This window comes from Anopheles funestus, chromosome 2RL (genome assembly GCF_943734845.2).
Source record: "Anopheles funestus chromosome 2RL, idAnoFuneDA-416_04, whole genome shotgun sequence".
Taxonomy (NCBI): Eukaryota; Metazoa; Arthropoda; class Insecta; order Diptera; family Culicidae; genus Anopheles; species Anopheles funestus.
Window position 1 is genome coordinate 27331134 of NC_064598.1, and position 17606 is coordinate 27348739.

General features: G+C 42.8%; 1 protein-coding gene across 8 annotated transcripts in view; it reads right to left on the reverse strand.

The window, feature by feature from the left end:
* Nucleotides 1–14286, reverse strand: part of LOC125765310 (GATA-binding factor C) — a 102077-nt gene extending 87791 nt beyond the window's left edge. The window contains exons 1-2 of one of the 8 annotated variants that reach the window (XM_049430311.1): nt 13431–14286; nt 570–1805 (exon numbers count right to left, since the gene is read on the reverse strand). In XM_049430311.1, coding sequence (XP_049286268.1) covers nt 570–756 — 187 coding nt within the window. In that variant the 5' untranslated portion in view covers nt 757–1805; nt 13431–14286. The other 7 variants (XM_049430310.1, XM_049430307.1, XM_049430306.1 and 4 more) reach the window with 7 other exon arrangements.
* Nucleotides 14287–17606: the final 3320 nt, after the last annotated feature.

The following is a 17606-nucleotide window of genomic DNA, read 5'->3' on the forward strand; positions in this document are numbered from 1 at the left end:
AACAGGGGAAAGGAGGGTGAAGGAGGAAGCCAGGGGGACAGGCGGAACGTTTTATTTTGGCGTGCGATAATTACATTTCCGCGACGCGTTCAAGCGTCTCGTTGTTCTTGATGGAAATCTCAATTGCAGTTTGGTTCCTGAACCATTCACAGACGTCAGCATTGCCATGGCTGGCCATGGTTGGCCTCAAAAAAAAAACACACACACATTCAGTAAAACCTCGGGTACGGGGGCACTGCATTAACACTCGGTGCACGGGGTACCCGGTCTGCCTCTAGCTGACGGTGTAGTAATTATTGTTAATTACTTTTTTATGTAATTGAAATTGAAATAACAGCCACGCTACCATCACGTACCTACCACCAGCATGTACAACCGATTTGGTTTTCGGTGGATAGTTTAAGCATCAAACAACAAAATATAAACCCTAAAACAATGTCTGTGTCTTGCAGAAAAAACACAAACTTTTCTACTTTAAAAATGTTTTACTTTTTTTTTGAATCCACTCGAAAACAATTCCAAAGCATTTTTTTTTTATTTCAAATTTTACTTTTCCCGAAAACACTCACCGTGCGGTCCGTAGCTTGTCGGGTAGTAACGCCGATGGGAACCATTTTCCAGCGGGTAAAATGGGTTCATCTCGGATGTATCGACCGCGGCCGTGTGGTGACCGAGGGCGGTCGATGTACCGGGTGAACCACCGAGCCGCTGGTTGTCGTACCAGCTGCGTGCGTCGGCTGCCGACGTCATATCCATGATGGCTGATGGAAAAACTTTCGCCAAAAAAAAATTAACCTTTTTTTTTTGCTCACAATGTAACTTTCTCACACAAAAAAACACTCTTACACACACACCGGCACCAACTCACTCTTTCACGCACTTAGTAACAGAAATTTGCAAATTGTAATTGATTGGCAACACTGCTTTTTAGCACTTCCGGCGCCTGTCCTTACGCGTGTCCGGCTTTCCTTACGCTCAGCTTAAACGACAACAGTTTTTCTTTGATAGGGACATTTTCATCCTCGCATCCTTACTGCACTTCACAGACCGAAGCGAAGCACACATCAGTTCCGAAGTAATTGCATCTATTCGCTCCACATTCCGGTATCATATACGGCATACCATACGCAGCATCGGCGCACACGAGTCGAAATCGTGGACGCACACCGATGCATGCACCGGTCCGGGCCACCGGTCGCAGACGACACAAAATGGTGGCAATCGCAACGTCGGGCGAAAATCCGATTCGTCGATTCCGCGCCGGAGCTCGGTGACCTGATACGGGGTAGCTGTTTGTATGGGCGCACGCGCGGGGTCACGACGCAGTACAGCCCGGCCGGAGCGATACTCTTATTTATCACGCTGCTCTCCTTTGTTCATTCGTCATCTAAGCGTACGCAACCACGTTGAACGTTGAATATCATTCCCTTTTTCTTCATATGCGCTGAATGCGCGAACCGTTCGCGTGCTGCCAACGACGATGACGACGACGATGTGATTGTGGGGATTGTTTCTGCGGCGACTTCTTTTTTTTTTTGTTTTTGGGGTGGGTTTTTATTTTCCTTGTTGCTCTCTGCCCGTATATACCAACTACGTATGACGTGCTTGACGTTGGGATCCTATCGGTTTTGGATCGGACGTCTTCGGCACGGCAGTATCCGCGAGCAGATGATGATTTTGGGTTTGTAATTTATACACGAAATTGTGTGTGTTGCTCATTCAATGAAACAAATTGTTTCCTTCCCGTCCTGCTCCAGTGTGAAATCGTTGCTGACCCTGTTTTGCTCGGCTCGAACTGCACCAATCTGCTGGAAGAATGACACAAAAAAAGCGAGAAGAAAACCATTATTGTAAACAAAAACAAAAATCCAAAAAAAAACCTATATCATTAGACTAGTAATCAACTGCTTAAATAAGGTGGAAAATTGTAGGCTCCCTTACGAACTTTTGCTGTGGAAAGCAAAATGGAAAACCTTCCCCAAACACATCTACCGTTAAACATGAACTAATTCCTTTACACACTAACCCTATTCATCCACAATCCTGACGCACATCGGGGTTTTGTTGTTTTTTTTTGTTTTTTGGGCTGTGAGTGAAATTGATACCACGTGAGTAGAAATTGACACCAAACCCTGTCTCATACACCGTGCTAGTGCTAGATTGCACCCAGACACGGCCAATGGACAACTCGTGTGATCAAACACTCCTTATCGCGAACGCCAGCGGAATCGTTATCATACCGTTCATCGCTTCCTCGAAACAATCCATACGGTACACGGTGGAAAATCGACTGATAAAAGGATGGAGCTGTTTGTGAGGTTCGTCGCCTACCCGGCCCGTGTGTCGCCTTACTCGCCGAAAGTGGGTAGCCTTTGGCGCCGTTTCGGCAGCCTCTAGCATATACGGATGCTATCAGCATGTAATACACTGTCCGATAACTCAACGATTGCTATCCAATCTATATGGGCGAACAAATACACAGCACCGCCACATCAGCGAACGGGTAAGCGTTTATTCGCGTAATTTGTGACATTGAAATGATGTCCACGTCTCGTCAGTACGAGCGAAGATACGCCCACGTCGATTTTGTTGATGTTACGCCGATACGCGGCGGCAAGGAAGTGTAAAATTTGCCTGAGCATGGAAAATATTTTGCTTTGTCTGGTGATGGTGCCGCAGTGGTGACGCATTATGGCGAAAGAAAATATTTAACGAAACAAGCGTCCATTTTCTTAGGCTTTCATACGGCCTAGCTCAATGTAGTTAATTTTTCTTGCTAGCCTCATCGCATGCACAATCCACGAACCGGTGGCTTAACAATCGATCGTTGACAATAAAATGATAAGCGCCACTTAAAGCTTGTCAAACGCATTCGCGCCGTCCATTTAGTCCCCTCTAACTGCGAAGCAATCGACAGCAAGCATAAAATGGCGAGCATTCAGCACAATCGAATCGCTCGATTGTGCACTCAGCATGCATATAAACCTATACGCCAATCGATAAACGTAGAGAACTGAGAAAGGGAACAAAACCCATTTAAAAAGTAAATGCTCAAGTTCGCTGCTTGCTGCTACAAAATCTCCCCTTCTTTCAAAACAGTCACCTATGTTGCCAGTCGGACCGATCTGTGATCTGTGATCCTTGCAGAAGTACCGTTTTTTTGTTGCTCGAATCCAACAAAAAAGCACGCCTCCTAAAGCTTAGCGAAACAATGTGTTTTGCAGGATGGAAACGGGTGCGTTTTCTTTTCCTGTTTGAGGGTTGTATTTTTTTTATTTTTGGTTGGTTTGCTCTTTATTTCTTTATTGCGCCACAAAGGCAACGCTCAACATGCTGTGCGCAACAATGAAGCTGTTTAGAACGTTGAAAAGTAAGTAGTGCTTGCGCCGTAATCGATATCGAGACCCGGATCATCCTGCTCGTTTTTCACGGTGAATGGAGTTTCCCATTCCCAAGGTTACAGCCGGGGATGGACAAGCCCCAGCCCTCTGGAAAGTTTTCCACGCTGGTGTGTGTAGAATGGGAAATGTAGCAATCCGTACCGAGCGGTACGGTACCGGTTGAAGGATATCATATTTCTGTCACCGTATCTGGCGCGTTTGGAAGGGAAATAAAAACAAGTAGACAGAAGCTTTACCGTTTTCAATGAAACAATGTAACAATTTAATGGCAAATTTATGCAACGATGGCAAAAAGGTTCTTGGTGCGCCGAACGATATAATCTATTGAAATTATTTATTTAAATACCGACAAATAAATATTTAAGTCGTATAAGTATCACATTGTAAAAGTTTATTTTATAGGGCTTTTTCATAGTAATATTCTTCATGCTATTTTTTCCTTAAGCCCTTCTAAGCTACGCTCACGCTTTCGATTCTTCAGAAAAAGGTACATCAAAACAGTTCCACGCTTCTATCAACACGTAATCGATGAAATAGGAAATCGTTACCGATTGAATAATTCAATTATAGTATGCCAACATCGACACGTTTGCGTGTCAACGACATTCTAATCATTCGCTAGCCGCGTCTCGTATCTGGTAGGACACAGGCTGTCACGGCGCTTCTGACAAAAAAAAAATCGTTCGGCAGGTCCGCAGTCCATCCGCAACCATACCAAAACGAGCCAATCCGGACGGTAGACGGTAATAGCGCCAGCGTTACTTCAGTCAATTTTTGGTGGTGTCACTTTAGAACTTTGGGACACAAAGTCGGGGTACGTTTCATGCACCTCCCCAATGCCTTCAGACGTTATGACACCGTCGACAGTAAAGAAGTGACGAGTGTAATTAAATCATACGATCTTAACGAACGAAAAACCACTGCCAAAGGTGTCATCAAAAACATGGTACGCCTCTAATACTTTTAACGCCGTTCGGTTGCTTTAAGTGTTGCGTCTGTTCATTAAGCTGGACTGATTAAGCTACTGGTTTTTAGATGGTTTCCTGACAGGAAATGCACGACTAGTGTACCAAAAGGCTCGTAAGTCATTTTCTTTGTAGTCTCCAAAGATAATCAACCAACTCCGAGCGACGAGTAACAACGGAAGTCAAAAGTAACTGACATCCAAACTTATAGCACCAAATTTCTTACTTCCTCCAACATAAAATATAAACTACAAACGCGAACTTTAACGCGAGCCTGCGAGTGTCACCGAGTTCTAGCTAGTGTGTACTGGCTATCTGACAACAAACATCATAATGCAAAAAAAAACATGTTTCATGCTCTACCATTTCATTCGATGCTGCCGCCATTTTGTGCCAGCCTCGGAACAGTGCCGGTTTTACTGTCAGGTCCTTTACGAACCATTCGCAAAGATGACTCCTCGCTCCCGAGAGGGGTGAGAGTTCCAACTCTCTTGTGCCCTCTGTCCGTTTTTACGACGACAATTGGTACTGGGTAATTTTATAGTGCCCTTCTTCGTTTTACGACAACCTCCACGAGTTCTCCCCTGGTGATGTTGCGTACGCAGAAACGACTGACCCCTTGGATAAACCTCCTTTTTTCCGACTCATTAATGGGGCGCACGGGAGCATCGGGAGCCCAAAAACAAGTAGTAAGTGAAATAATAACATTTATACTACTAACCACCTTCGGCAACATTGGGCCCCCCTATCTTACGCTCACTAGTTGGCAAATCTTGATAGCGTGCGTCGTAAAGAATGAAAACAAGAATAAAACACAAAATCATGCTCACATTCATAAGAATCTAATAAAAAGCAAAAACGTCATTGAAGCTCAACAATAAAATCTCCACCGTACGACGTTCCGACCGGTCGAAGAAAGTCGCGCAACTTGCCCTGGGTGGTGGTGAACTTCTTACATTCGGTAGTGGCCTCGGTGTCAGCCTAATAGGACCTCCGCATTTATGCATGTTATATGTGGCCATCAAAATCATGACGGTGTCGTAAAAGAAATGAAACGCACCGGGTACAAAACCCTCCCGCCAGAATATCAGCGAAGGCAGAGTCGTCGGTAACAGGGACAACGTCTAAGTGTCTCCACCGAGGGAAGTACTCATTCATTCATACTCCGTTCGGTGGTTTATTGTAGTGGATGCTCTTTAGCTGTGCAAAAGCACTAAAGTGCAGAACAATCAAACAGTGAATGATCATGCAAACCCATTATGGGCGACACTATTGCTAGTGTCGGCTGAAAGGAACTTTAAGGAAAAAAGCTCTAGTTCAAAAAGTATTCTTTTAATAATTTAATTGATAAGTAAGCGATAGATCAGTCTTACCACATAACAGATCGCTGATCTTGCACTACAAGTGATGATAGGAAAAAGCAATCCAAAAGAAGAGGAAGGAAAAAAACACCTTCATTCCGATCCGGTCATCTAGCATACCGATATGGGCAGTACCGATCGCAATTAGTCGACCTGTTCCAGCAGAGTTTTATGTTTTACATCAAAACTTCCTTTCTTTATTTCCCTCTTAATTCTTGCGCGTTCTCTGTTCGCTTCCCATCCGCTTGCCATTTAATCATTCAGGTTCGTTCATTTTCGTTCGTTACTGTCGTTAATTCCTATTACACGATTGTATTACGAGCGGAGTTTTTCTTCTTCTTTTTATGAGAATGAATCAAACAACCGATCGTTAAAAGTAGTTACAAATGACTAACAACTGCAACTGGGCAAAAGCAGACCACAATTACGCGTCTTCCCATTCTTGGGGATAGAAGAGCGGGATGGAGGATCTGGTTAATCTCTTAGGACTCTTAGGACTCAAGAATCTTAGGACTCTCGCCGTGACACCATAGTCCACTGGGGTACCGATGGAAAGCCTATTCATAATGATGGTGGCGAGAGTTCCTGAGCATTTGTTGATGTGTACAAAAAGTGGTAAATTTCCCACCCATAGTGATCACTACAGCTCACGCCGTTGTCTCATTAGTTTCTGGTTCTCAGTTCCAGTTTCTTCTCATTTTAAACGTACGGTAAGTTAATGGTACTTTGCGAAATTCTATTTCTACTGAGCACACTTCTGATTGGTTGTATAAAAATACTGGAACTTGCGACTAGAGCAAAATACAGTTCACAATAAGCTTTTGAGAAGTCTCCATCGTGCTCTGCATTTAAGATCTTGTCAAGGAACTTTCAGAAAGGACAAACCCGTTTACTCGCTAATTAAATCAGGCCATCAATTTGGAGGTATAATTGTTGTGCTATTTTTGTAGTTATTTAAGTGGTGCGAAGAATGTTGTTGCTATATACATAATAACTGAAAAGAGTTACCCATAAATTAGGCTGTATCTTAAGTGCAAACAGAAAATGTTTGTAGAAACGTTCCAATTACCCAACTCTACATAATTGTGGCATATTGTTAGCGAAGTGAAATATGAAAGTCTTGGACATAAACATCAAGGTACTTCTCACCAATTATTTGCATACAGAATCCATATTTCTAATCTAATCTTACGTTGCTGTATCACAAATCATCATCATCGCGGTGATTTACGACTTGTCCATTTTTTCCCCCAGGAGTTCATGCGATTCGCATTGATGCCGAAATGGCAAACGATTTACGAAATCAAACGATACACAAACAAAAGCTACCAAATGAGTGTTAAACGTCCGAGCATTAGTATAATGCTTACCCATTTTTAAATGCTGTACCGTATCCAGCCACCAAAGTGACTCAAGAAATGAATGCAAATTGAACCGATTTCGTTCCTTTCTCTTCGGTTGGAAAAATCTCTAACAGAATTGACGCAAGCGCTCCTTCCACGCTGGTTAACTCAATGACCCGCGTGTCACGGTTTTTGTTTTGCTTTTACGAAAGAAAAAGATTTCCATGTTAAACACCCAAAAAACAAAAACACCCAACCAAGTGGAAAATCCAAACGAAGACAAAAAAAAACAACCGGCGTATCGTGTGTTAAAAATTACTTTTTGTTTTATTTTTCCCGTTCGGTCTCAGGGATCACTGAGCTCACAGATAGAAGCTCACACATTAAAAGCACCCACATTTTGCGTACGAGTGCGCCACACGGCTGACGTTACGTGGAAGAGCCGAAAAATCACTTGACCGAATCGTGGCGCACAAATCACGAGCCGCTCGCACACAGTGACAACTTATTTGCGCAAAAAAACCACCCGCACAGCAATGCTCGCGCCTTTGTCGCGAGTGCTCCGTTACAATCAATTCTCAATCTACTAGCACCGGGGTGGGTTAAGGGTGGAGAGGGGACAGTTGTGGGTCGCATCATGCCCGGCCAACCATCCCCATTACGTCTGGCAAATGAGGTGAGGCACCATAAAATGCCGCGCCCGTCTTAATCGCCGGCTGACAGGTCGAGAAAGGTTCGGGATTTATGCGCACTCCTGTGTGGGGTTTGTGAGGGAGGTGGGTAGTTTTTGGACTTGGACGCTCCAAACTCCTCTCGGTGCTTCAAATGTCTAGTAAGGTTAGAGTTTGAATGCGTTTTTTTTTCGTGTATTATAAAGCTTTGTCTTAAGCGAGCCCAAACGATTTGGTAGCTGAAAAGGTACCGAAAAGCAAACCGTGCTGGAAGGTTTTTTTTCTCCAGTTTTCTTCCTTCTATGGTTGCAAGCCGTGCCATCCTGTGAAAAGCTACGATCGTTACGGTGGACGATTTTTGAGGTGACGATTGGTGAAGAAAAGATGGTGTGTTTGTGTGTGTGTTTGTGATCCAATTCAACTAAGCCAACGTACACCGTTTCGGCAGTGTATTTTTGGGAAGTAGACAGACAGAACCTGTGAACCTTACGATTATGGGGGGGGGACAGTAGAGATGGAAGAAAAAAATCCATCCAAAATTAGAGCAAACGCGAAAGTGCAGCGAAACGGTAGATTAATTTGAATAATTGCAATGGGAGTAGGAAATTTATCTACCATTGTGAATGTGATTGGTGTATAATTTCCCGCAGATTAAAGAGTTTTTCTTTTCTGCTTTACAAAGTGAAAAAGAGAAGAAACCAACGAAAAAAAAAGCAATCAGGAAACAAAAGTATCCGTTCGAGAAAGCGTTCAATCTTCAGTATAATTATTGAGCAGTTGTTGGGTGTTGGTGAAAAATGACAAAACAACACAACAATGTTTGCCCGTTGCGAAGTAGTCCCAACACCGTCCAGAACGAGGCGAAATGTTCCGACTGTGTGCTAGTGCGGACAACGTCGAGTTCCTCTGCCAAACCATTCAAATCCTTCAAATCCTGTTCGAACGGTGCTGGACAGTCTAATAAATCTCAATCACTTATCACATCAGTCAGCCCCATTGTCTGTCGATCGGTGCTGCGTGCTAAGCCGGCCGTCCTTCGTATCTTTCACACGATCGCCGATGGACGCACGCGACTCACGGGTCATACCCTACCCCGCGACCACCTGGGTTGAGGTTTTTGGGCTGCGAAAAAAAACCACAACAACTCCCCATTTCCCACCAATTCCATTCCATCGATCATGCGATCGATTTGTTTGCTATGCCGGAACTCTTAAATGCTAGAAATTGTGAACAGCACACACACACACACAATGTACAATTCCCGATTGGGGCTATCCGGACATAATTGCGCACCCGCCGGTCCAGGTCTAGACCAATTTATGGTGATAAATTGTTTTATCTCACACGTACACAAGGTGTCCCAGCGGGACTAAAATATGCCAGCGTGTTGGCTTCATATTTCAACATCTTCAAGCTACTCCGGACAACCTGATTAGACAACTGGCTGAAAGAAGCTACGGTGGCAACACCTTCCTTGGTACGCGACCAGAACCTCTTTTGGGGGGTGGTGGGTGTTGGTGAGATGGTACCAAATTCAAAGAAAATGTGCACCCACCATGCATCAACACCGTGGCACATGGAGAAGCAAAACAAAAAAACAATCAATAACTTTCTTCCCGCGTAGACGAATCGATCGAAATGAACCTACCTCCGGGATGGATGTACGTATTTGAGTAATTAATTAACTCACACACAGGCACATACAGTCACAAACACACCAACACTGTGTGGAAAGCTGCTCCCAGTGGGTGATCGTCGGTGCGGGAGAATTTCTCGGAACGCTTCGAACCCAAAAGCCCCCTGGTACAGAAGACCTCCAAAGAAGACCATCGATCCCCGGGAATCTATTAGGACGATGATAAATGAGTTACCGGCACCACGCGCGCCCGGTTTCTTTCGTAAAATCTCGATCGTTCGACCCCAGATCATTTTAACCATGGTCTGGCTGTGCCGAAGTTTTGCCACCGATAACACCACACTATTTGGGGCAAGGTTCGAGAGATAGTAAAGCGTCAATAAGGTTTAAATTGAAATTATCGCACTAGAAGAAATCCTCAGCAAAATCTTCGTCTTCTGGTGTGGAGATCTTGTAACTCCCGGGTGAAGATTTAATTTTGAAGGATTGTTTCTACCGTGGAGTTCCGACTATTTGAAAAGCCACGGGAGTTCCTTGAAGCAACACGATCAAAAACACAAATCTTATTACATCCAAAAAAAAAACCACTAGACAACGGTACCAACACTATTGTTTTGGGTGTCGTGTCTCCGTAAATCAATGTGAGGTTTAGAAGCAATTCAAAACAATCGTCAGTTATCTTCACAGACAAACATAACATACGCGTTGGTCGGGTGTCATGAAGTCATTTTTCTTGCCACCGAAAAGACCAATGTGAAATGAAAAGAAAAAGGTAAAGGACATCCCAGTTCTTGCCCAATTCCTTATGCTGCATCGAGAAGACTTCAAACTCCTAACACGAGTTACGACCGATCAGGATCGATTCGGGCTACGGTGTGGTCAATTCAAGTGTTTTGGGTGGTGTTTTGATTTATTGATTTATTTCTCCACCTTTCTGCCACCTTTCCCTGTTCCCACACTCGCACACACAAACGCACACAAAGTGAACTTAATTTCTTCTTGTTTGTGTTCAAGTGCTCATCCATTCCCCCAGGGGCATCCTGGACAAAAAGGGAATTCGTACGATACCCGTAATGATGTGAATGAAAAACGAACAAAGTGAGAGAAAGAAAACGGCAAACAAGAGAAAAATTACTTTTCAAAAGTTGTGCTCCGTGTCGCGCTGGGTTTTGATTCAGTGAACAAACACCGACGGTGTTTGAACAGGTTCGTTACGGATTTCGGGAAAGAAAAACGGGAACGAAACGGTCGCCGCAAACAAATCATTGATCAATTAAGTGAATTAATTAATTTTTAATTTCTTACCCTTTCGCAAGCGCTTTCCTTTACGGATCGTACTACAGGGATCGTCAAACTAATATGATCTTTTTTGCAAAAGACTACAATCAGCGCATACGAGCGAAACCCTGCGCAGGAGATGATGCACGCGCAAATGCATCTATTCAATTGCTTTTTTCACGAACGGACATTTCATCAAACACAACCAAAACCAAGAGTTATGGTAGCGTATTTTGACCATTCCTAATGATCAGCCATTTATTTTGAGCGACGTTCGTGTTGGTGGTTAAATGGTGAGGAGGAGAAGAAAAAAGAAGTTACGAAGTAAAACAAATTTGTTTTACCACACAGGTCAAGCTGATCGTTTGGCGGGAAGTAAAAAAAGGTGCCTAATTTAAATCCATTTATTTGATTGCACCAACCATCGAGGTGGGAATCGATCGGAGTTCTCATTTTTTGTTGTTGTGTGATGCGAGTCAATGCAAACACAAACACACGAGCACGATCGATTGGGTTATGGTTTGCCTTATCTTGCACGCTCTCAACGTCAACGTCATGCGGTCATGTCTAGGCAGCAAGCATTGTTTGTGCGGCATGGAAAAAGTCACCACAACGTTCCGGCTAGAACCCGACATGGAGGAAAGTTTGGGTTTTTTTCTTCAAAAAGTGTAATATAAATATGTGAGTGCGAAAGGACGCAATGTTGCGTCGGTTTACAATGCGTGAGGCACAAATCAGAAATGTTGTTTTTTATCAGAAAGTAAAAACACACGCAGGTCCACCTGTATTTGGGTGGTATAAATGCCGACGGCTCTCTACAGTGTGTTCAGTGTTCCAAAGTGGTGGAAAAGCCAATGCGCCCGTCTGCATACGCGCGATAGCCTTTTTCTCCCGAGCGCAAGAGTCCTCGAACGCGTTGTCCGAAACGCACCTGATACATCTTACATGATAGTGTGTTTTTTTTTATTTTTGGTGGGGAGACGTTATTTGATAACGCAAGTGTGATACAAGACAAAAATCGACAAACTTGTCAATCTTCTTTGCGGCGCACTGTTTGCACTGCTCGTCGATGCTTGGTGATCGATAAGTGAAGTCTTTTATAAAAGGGTTGGTTGTTGTTTTTTTTTTCTTCTTTTTTTGGTTGTTTCGCTCCTTCACTTCTATTTCTCTAGCTCCTCATGGTTTTTGCTTGACCATTTCAAACACACTGTTTCGTAAGGTTCTGTGTTTGCATACGTATGTGTGCGTACATGTGTGCTCGAGTCAACCGAAATCATTGATGGCGTTGATGGCGTTTTGATTTGATTAGATAAGAACCCGAAATTGGGTTGTCGGTAAGTGAGAACCGTGTGAACTTAAGATCTATTTGCTTGACCAACAGCACTTTGGGGGTTTTTTTGGAACATAAATACCCCTCCCTTTGGAAGAGTTTATTTCGATGTGCACAATTATTTAAATTCAGATAATAAAAATAGGAAAACTCTTTTTTTTCTTCCATTCATTTTGATTTTGACATGTGTTCTGGTACGCAAATCACATCAAAACCCGTGATCTGATTATGTACCGTGCGTCCAAGCGGGGTCTTTTTTTTTGACGCACTCCGTCTTATCACCCAAAAATTGGTTTTGATAGGAAGCAATAAGCGGCTAGTGACGATATGGAAAAAAATGACCGATTTGATTAGGAATTAAAAAAAAAAAGGTACAACCATCGATCGCATAAATATATGTATATGTCACCCAGCACACCCCAATGCAAACCCGTCCGATGCACGGGTGACGACACGGGTGACATCGAATGTTTCGCTTCAATTATGAGTTGTTATCGAAAGCACTCAAGTGTCAAAAGTTTTAAATTTATTACCAATTTACGACACCGATAACAACACCACCACCGATAGTGATCCTTCGCGAATGCAACCTGTAGCGCTCTACATTAGTGGCGGGCCAGGGTGTTTTTTCTTTTACTTCTCATTTCAAGTGGCCACGCGAGGTGCATTTGTTAGGGCGGTGAGGTGTGCCGGGGGGTGAAAAAAAGTGGTCAAACACATATTTTCTAACTCTTTTCTTGCGCCTATTGCATCCGTTCACCTTTCCGCAACGCAACTCCAGGCAGAGTGGGTTCTGGAACCTGGATGTGGATGTTGGTGTCTCGGTTCTGCACCGTATGGCAGCTCGATTTCGTTTAATTGTTTTATTACAGTCCTCTCAAAATATTGTACCACTTCCCATTTCGTACTTCGATTTGAAGTTTCTTTCCACTTGCTTTTTTTTTGTGCGTGGCACAAAAGAAACCCAAAGTACTCACTCGAAATCACTTCCAGCGTTTCTCACCTGTGCGTGTGGAAGCTTTGCAATATCTGCCTTAATGCGAATAGCCGACGCAATTTCTATCAAACACACTGTGATGTTTTGTTGTTCACGATTTGTTTTGCAATTTGTTGTAGAACATTTTTTTAAACTTGTTATAAAACACACTGAGCAGAAACACTTTGTTTGCTGTTGTACCAGTATGTTGCTTTCGTGTTTACGTGTTATATTAGCATATCATCACAATAATTTGGGGAATAATATTATCCTTTCTCACTACGGACAGACACACTCACACATGCGAGGGGGCACACGCAAACACACACTCTGTCACACACAAACATTGGTGATGAACAAATCCGGTCTGATGGTGGGCACGCTAGATGCGCCTGCTCGTCACTAGAACAATTCCCACAATTTACAAGTTGTAGCAGTGATAATTAACTAATTCCACAATGACACTTACAGATAGTATGTTATGAAAATACAATCAGTAGCAGCTGATACAGCTGCAAGCAGCTTTGGGGCAGAATCACGTTGTCAACTCGAATTGAATGGTCACTGTCACTGCCTACCAGTGGTCGTATCGTAATCAATCACCGTACATTGTTGGCTGGTAAACGTTCTCCATCCACGTTTTTTTGTTGTAAATACACTGTATGGAAGTTTCGAACTTCTTAACCGTTAAACAAAAAATCACGCTTAGTTCCGCGCAAACTAACACGGCACACACGACTGTTGGCGCTTGATGCGTTGTTCTATCTGTTTAGTTACCATTAGAAAACAAGGATTCACTTTTTTCTACTCCAAACAAAACGAATAAACAAACGAAAAAACCATACCACATACACACGCGTTTGTTTTTTTGGGGATAAAATCTCCACACGAACTTTGTCACGGTTTGTACCGAGTGAGTGAATCGATCAAAATTAGAGCTTGCACCACTAGTCGGCACTGACTCCAATCAGTTCCAGGCTATCCTTCTAATCCTATCCCGGTGGGGGGCAAAAAATCTGGGGGGATCACACCGCGATTTACCGCGCACTAGAATCGTGAAACACGCGCGCGCAACCACGCCAGCCAACGGTTTTCGAAGAACTGGCTCAAAAGAAAGAACGGATGAAAGGCATTGCGCCTTAACGTCGTGCACACGGCAGCGTTCGCAGCTGACGCGCCCAGTGGTTGCTTCGTTCTCGCTTGCGGATTTGGCAGCATCCATCCTGCTCTCGCTTGCATCACAGTTTTGCTGGAGGTGTGGTTTACGTAATGGAAGAGGCGTGACGAATGTCACTTTACGCCTGCTGCTGCAAAGCGTTAGAGTGAGAAGAGCAAAAAAAACGCAAACACACAAAGGGATGTCTCATTCACACACGCTTGATGCAACATACACAGTAGTTTTCCCGCTCACTCTCACGCTTTGTTCGGGTGTTTTTCTCTTGCACAGTTGAAACAACGAAATGAGAGAATATTTTTCATCCAACCGCGTATGAGAGAGCGAGCCGGTGAGAGTCATCCCTTCGCCAAGGGATGAAAATGCAATTGTTTTGTGTTTAGCAGCTTGTTGGTGTTGTTTGGGTAGTATTGTTTTTTTTTGCTGCTGCTTCTTCCATTATCATCTCCCCCATTGCATTTCTCGCTCTTGGGGCTGTTTCTGTGTGTGTGTGTTCGTTTTAAAGAGATGTGCTGAGAAGAGATGCGTACAGAACAGTTTGGGAGTTTTCCAGCATTATTTTCCCAAGCAGTTTAGACTTTTCTGACACTTTGGCTATGGTTGGAACAGTTGGCAGAAAGTAGCGACGATTGCGTTCGGAAGGTAGTCGTCCGGCCTTTGTGATTGTGAGCTGTGTGACAATTCCTTTCTATAAGGATACCTTCTGTTTCCGTGTGCACACACTTCGGTAATGCCCCGATGACTGAAAATGACATAAACATAATAAAATAACTTTAGCTTGAAAACGACTTTGGTGCAGAACATTTTTGCCTTTATTTTGGGGCTGTTCTTTTTCCTCTCTCTTTTTCACTTGTGTTGTGCACTTTGCCCACAAGTGAAAACATTGTATTTGTGTCTGTTTCGTTCCATTTTAGCTACATCAGTCGTTATAATTACTTTCAAAACACATTCAAACTGGTTGCATTCGTGTACGGTTCTATCCAACTTACTCCCACAGTGCTACAGGCACACTATGGGAACTGGCCGGTCACTAGCATTTTCAATGCCAGTCCCTTTAAAGCTGTCAATCAACTCCCATCCCAACGGCACCCCAAAACGCTACGGTGCCATTTTCCACCATTGTAATGGGAGAAAAACTGAAAACTGTTCGAACCGTCCCAACACTATGAAAACCGGTCGTTCCCTTCTAAATAAAAATAAGTTTTAGTTAATGTCTAACCATTAAAGAGTGGTTCGTTGATGCGACTCAACAACCAAAAAAAAAAAAAGAAAAACAGCCCCCGATTCTGTAACAGCCGTTTGAGCCGTTCTTCGGGTACGTATTGTCCGCCACAAATCGGCCCAGGGGTGTACAAGTTTTGGCATCGTATTTGGATGGTTGAGATTTCATCGTACCGATTGTCACTCGAAACGCAGACAGGCCGAGGCGTAGAGATGCAAACCGATTAGAGATGCCCCGCTCTAGTGCCCGATTCTCTCGGGTCTCGATTTTCCTTCTACACACATACATACATACACACACACGTACAGTTCGTGTGCCCTTTTCTATCTGCACCGCCACCAGTGCGAGATAGTGCGTTGAATGTGCGATTTGTGCCGATCGTATCAGAACGATTAACAGATGTTCCACTGACACATTACTGGCCACATCATTGTTTGGGTTTTTTGGGGTAGTTCATTGGCAGTTGGGCTGTTTTTTTCTATTTATGCTTTTTTTTGACGACCATAGGCAGAATGGTTCAACGCTAGATCTGTTCGGAGAACATGATAAGACCGTAAATATTGAAATAGGTGTATTGTTGTAAAGTTCAAATTGTTTTTTGGGGGTTTTGTTTTTAGAATAACGTGTTATTTTCATTTTTTTTTTGTCTAAATTATTAATGCAAAATTATTTGTCTATTCACTAAAAACTCTGTTCAACATTTTAAAATATTTATGATTTAAAATATATAGAATCATGTTTAAAGAAAGCAAGAAAGTATGCTCAATTTTGTAAATATTAATGACCTTTTCTTCTTCTTGGTTTAACGACCTTACAGGTCACGCCGGCCATTTCTGGCTTACTAGACTTATTTTTACCACGTAGCCGGATAGTCAGTCCTTGCTACGGGGGACGGTCCGGATGGGATTTGAACCCGGTCCGGCCGTGTGGACTGGCGCCGTTTATCACATGCACCACCGGGCCGCCCCAAATGACCTTTTAATGACTTTAATTTATCATTTACTAAACAATAATAAAATTGATTAGTGATGGTTATCTATCCGATTCAGAGTCATGTATACGAATTACTCATTTCGTCGGATGAGTGATTTTAAATTTTTATTATGGAGATTAACGAATTGTTCAAGAATCTTGAGTCTGCAAGGAATCGCGAATCTTCAAAGAGTCTTTATTTTACTCATTTTTATGTTAAAAATGTAAATGTAAAAAGTAAAGTTGAAAATTATTTCTTTAACTTCACAAACTAATAGTTGACATATTCTGAATATCGTTTAACATTTATTATACCTTTGAATGTAGTGAGGATTGATTCATTTCTTGAACTACTCTTCAATGAAGATTCATATCAACGACTTTTGTCAAAAGGTTTATTTAGCACAACGTTACAATCTTGTACAGCTTTTTCAATATAAAACGAAATTAAAACTTTTGATAAAAAAAAACATGATTTTAATACAAATTTTGAACTTGGATCTATAGTTGATGAAAATAAAGCAAACAGCTTTTTAATGTTTCAAAAGTCAAAAAACAATTTCTTACATTTTTTTAATTGTTTATTTTAATTTGTGACATTACTAATAAAAATGCTTTAAATGTCCTACACATTTTCGGCCTAAAATTTAATCGAAAACTTAAAATATTTCATCCAAATGCAAACCTCTGTGATGCCATCGCGAAGGGCGCCAACGTAGCGCAACCATTAATCCAACCCGAAAGGGCAGTCAGATTTTCCCACTGACTTTGTTTTGTTTTTTTTTTGTGTCTCTTTCCATATTTTCGTAATTCTATCACAAACGTTCAAAGAAATGTTTTTCTCGAACTTTTTTTTTGTCTTGTGTTCGTCTTTATGTTTTTTTGTTGTTGTTTTTTTTTTCTTACTGCCCTGTCGTCGGTTTTTCCACTACACTTCCCGGAACTGACCAGCGCACTCCAACCGGAACAAGGTAACCGTTCGAAGACGGTGACGGAAAACTTGTGGTGCCGTGTTCCCGTACCCAGCGAAGGTACGTGAGTGATGGATGGGGGAAAAAGGGGGAAGAGAAGGAGAGAGGGTGCAAAAGCACCACCGTTGGCGAGACAGTGACGCGAGCGCGCGCGCGGTTTTCGCGCCGGTTCCGTCTTTTCTGCTGAATGTGCTGAAAGGTGCATGCCAAAGGGTAATTCATTATTTTCATGACCTAATTTACATAATTAAAGCATTGCCGAAGCCCGCCTAAATCAGGTCCGGTTGAGCTTTCGGGCTTGGTTCG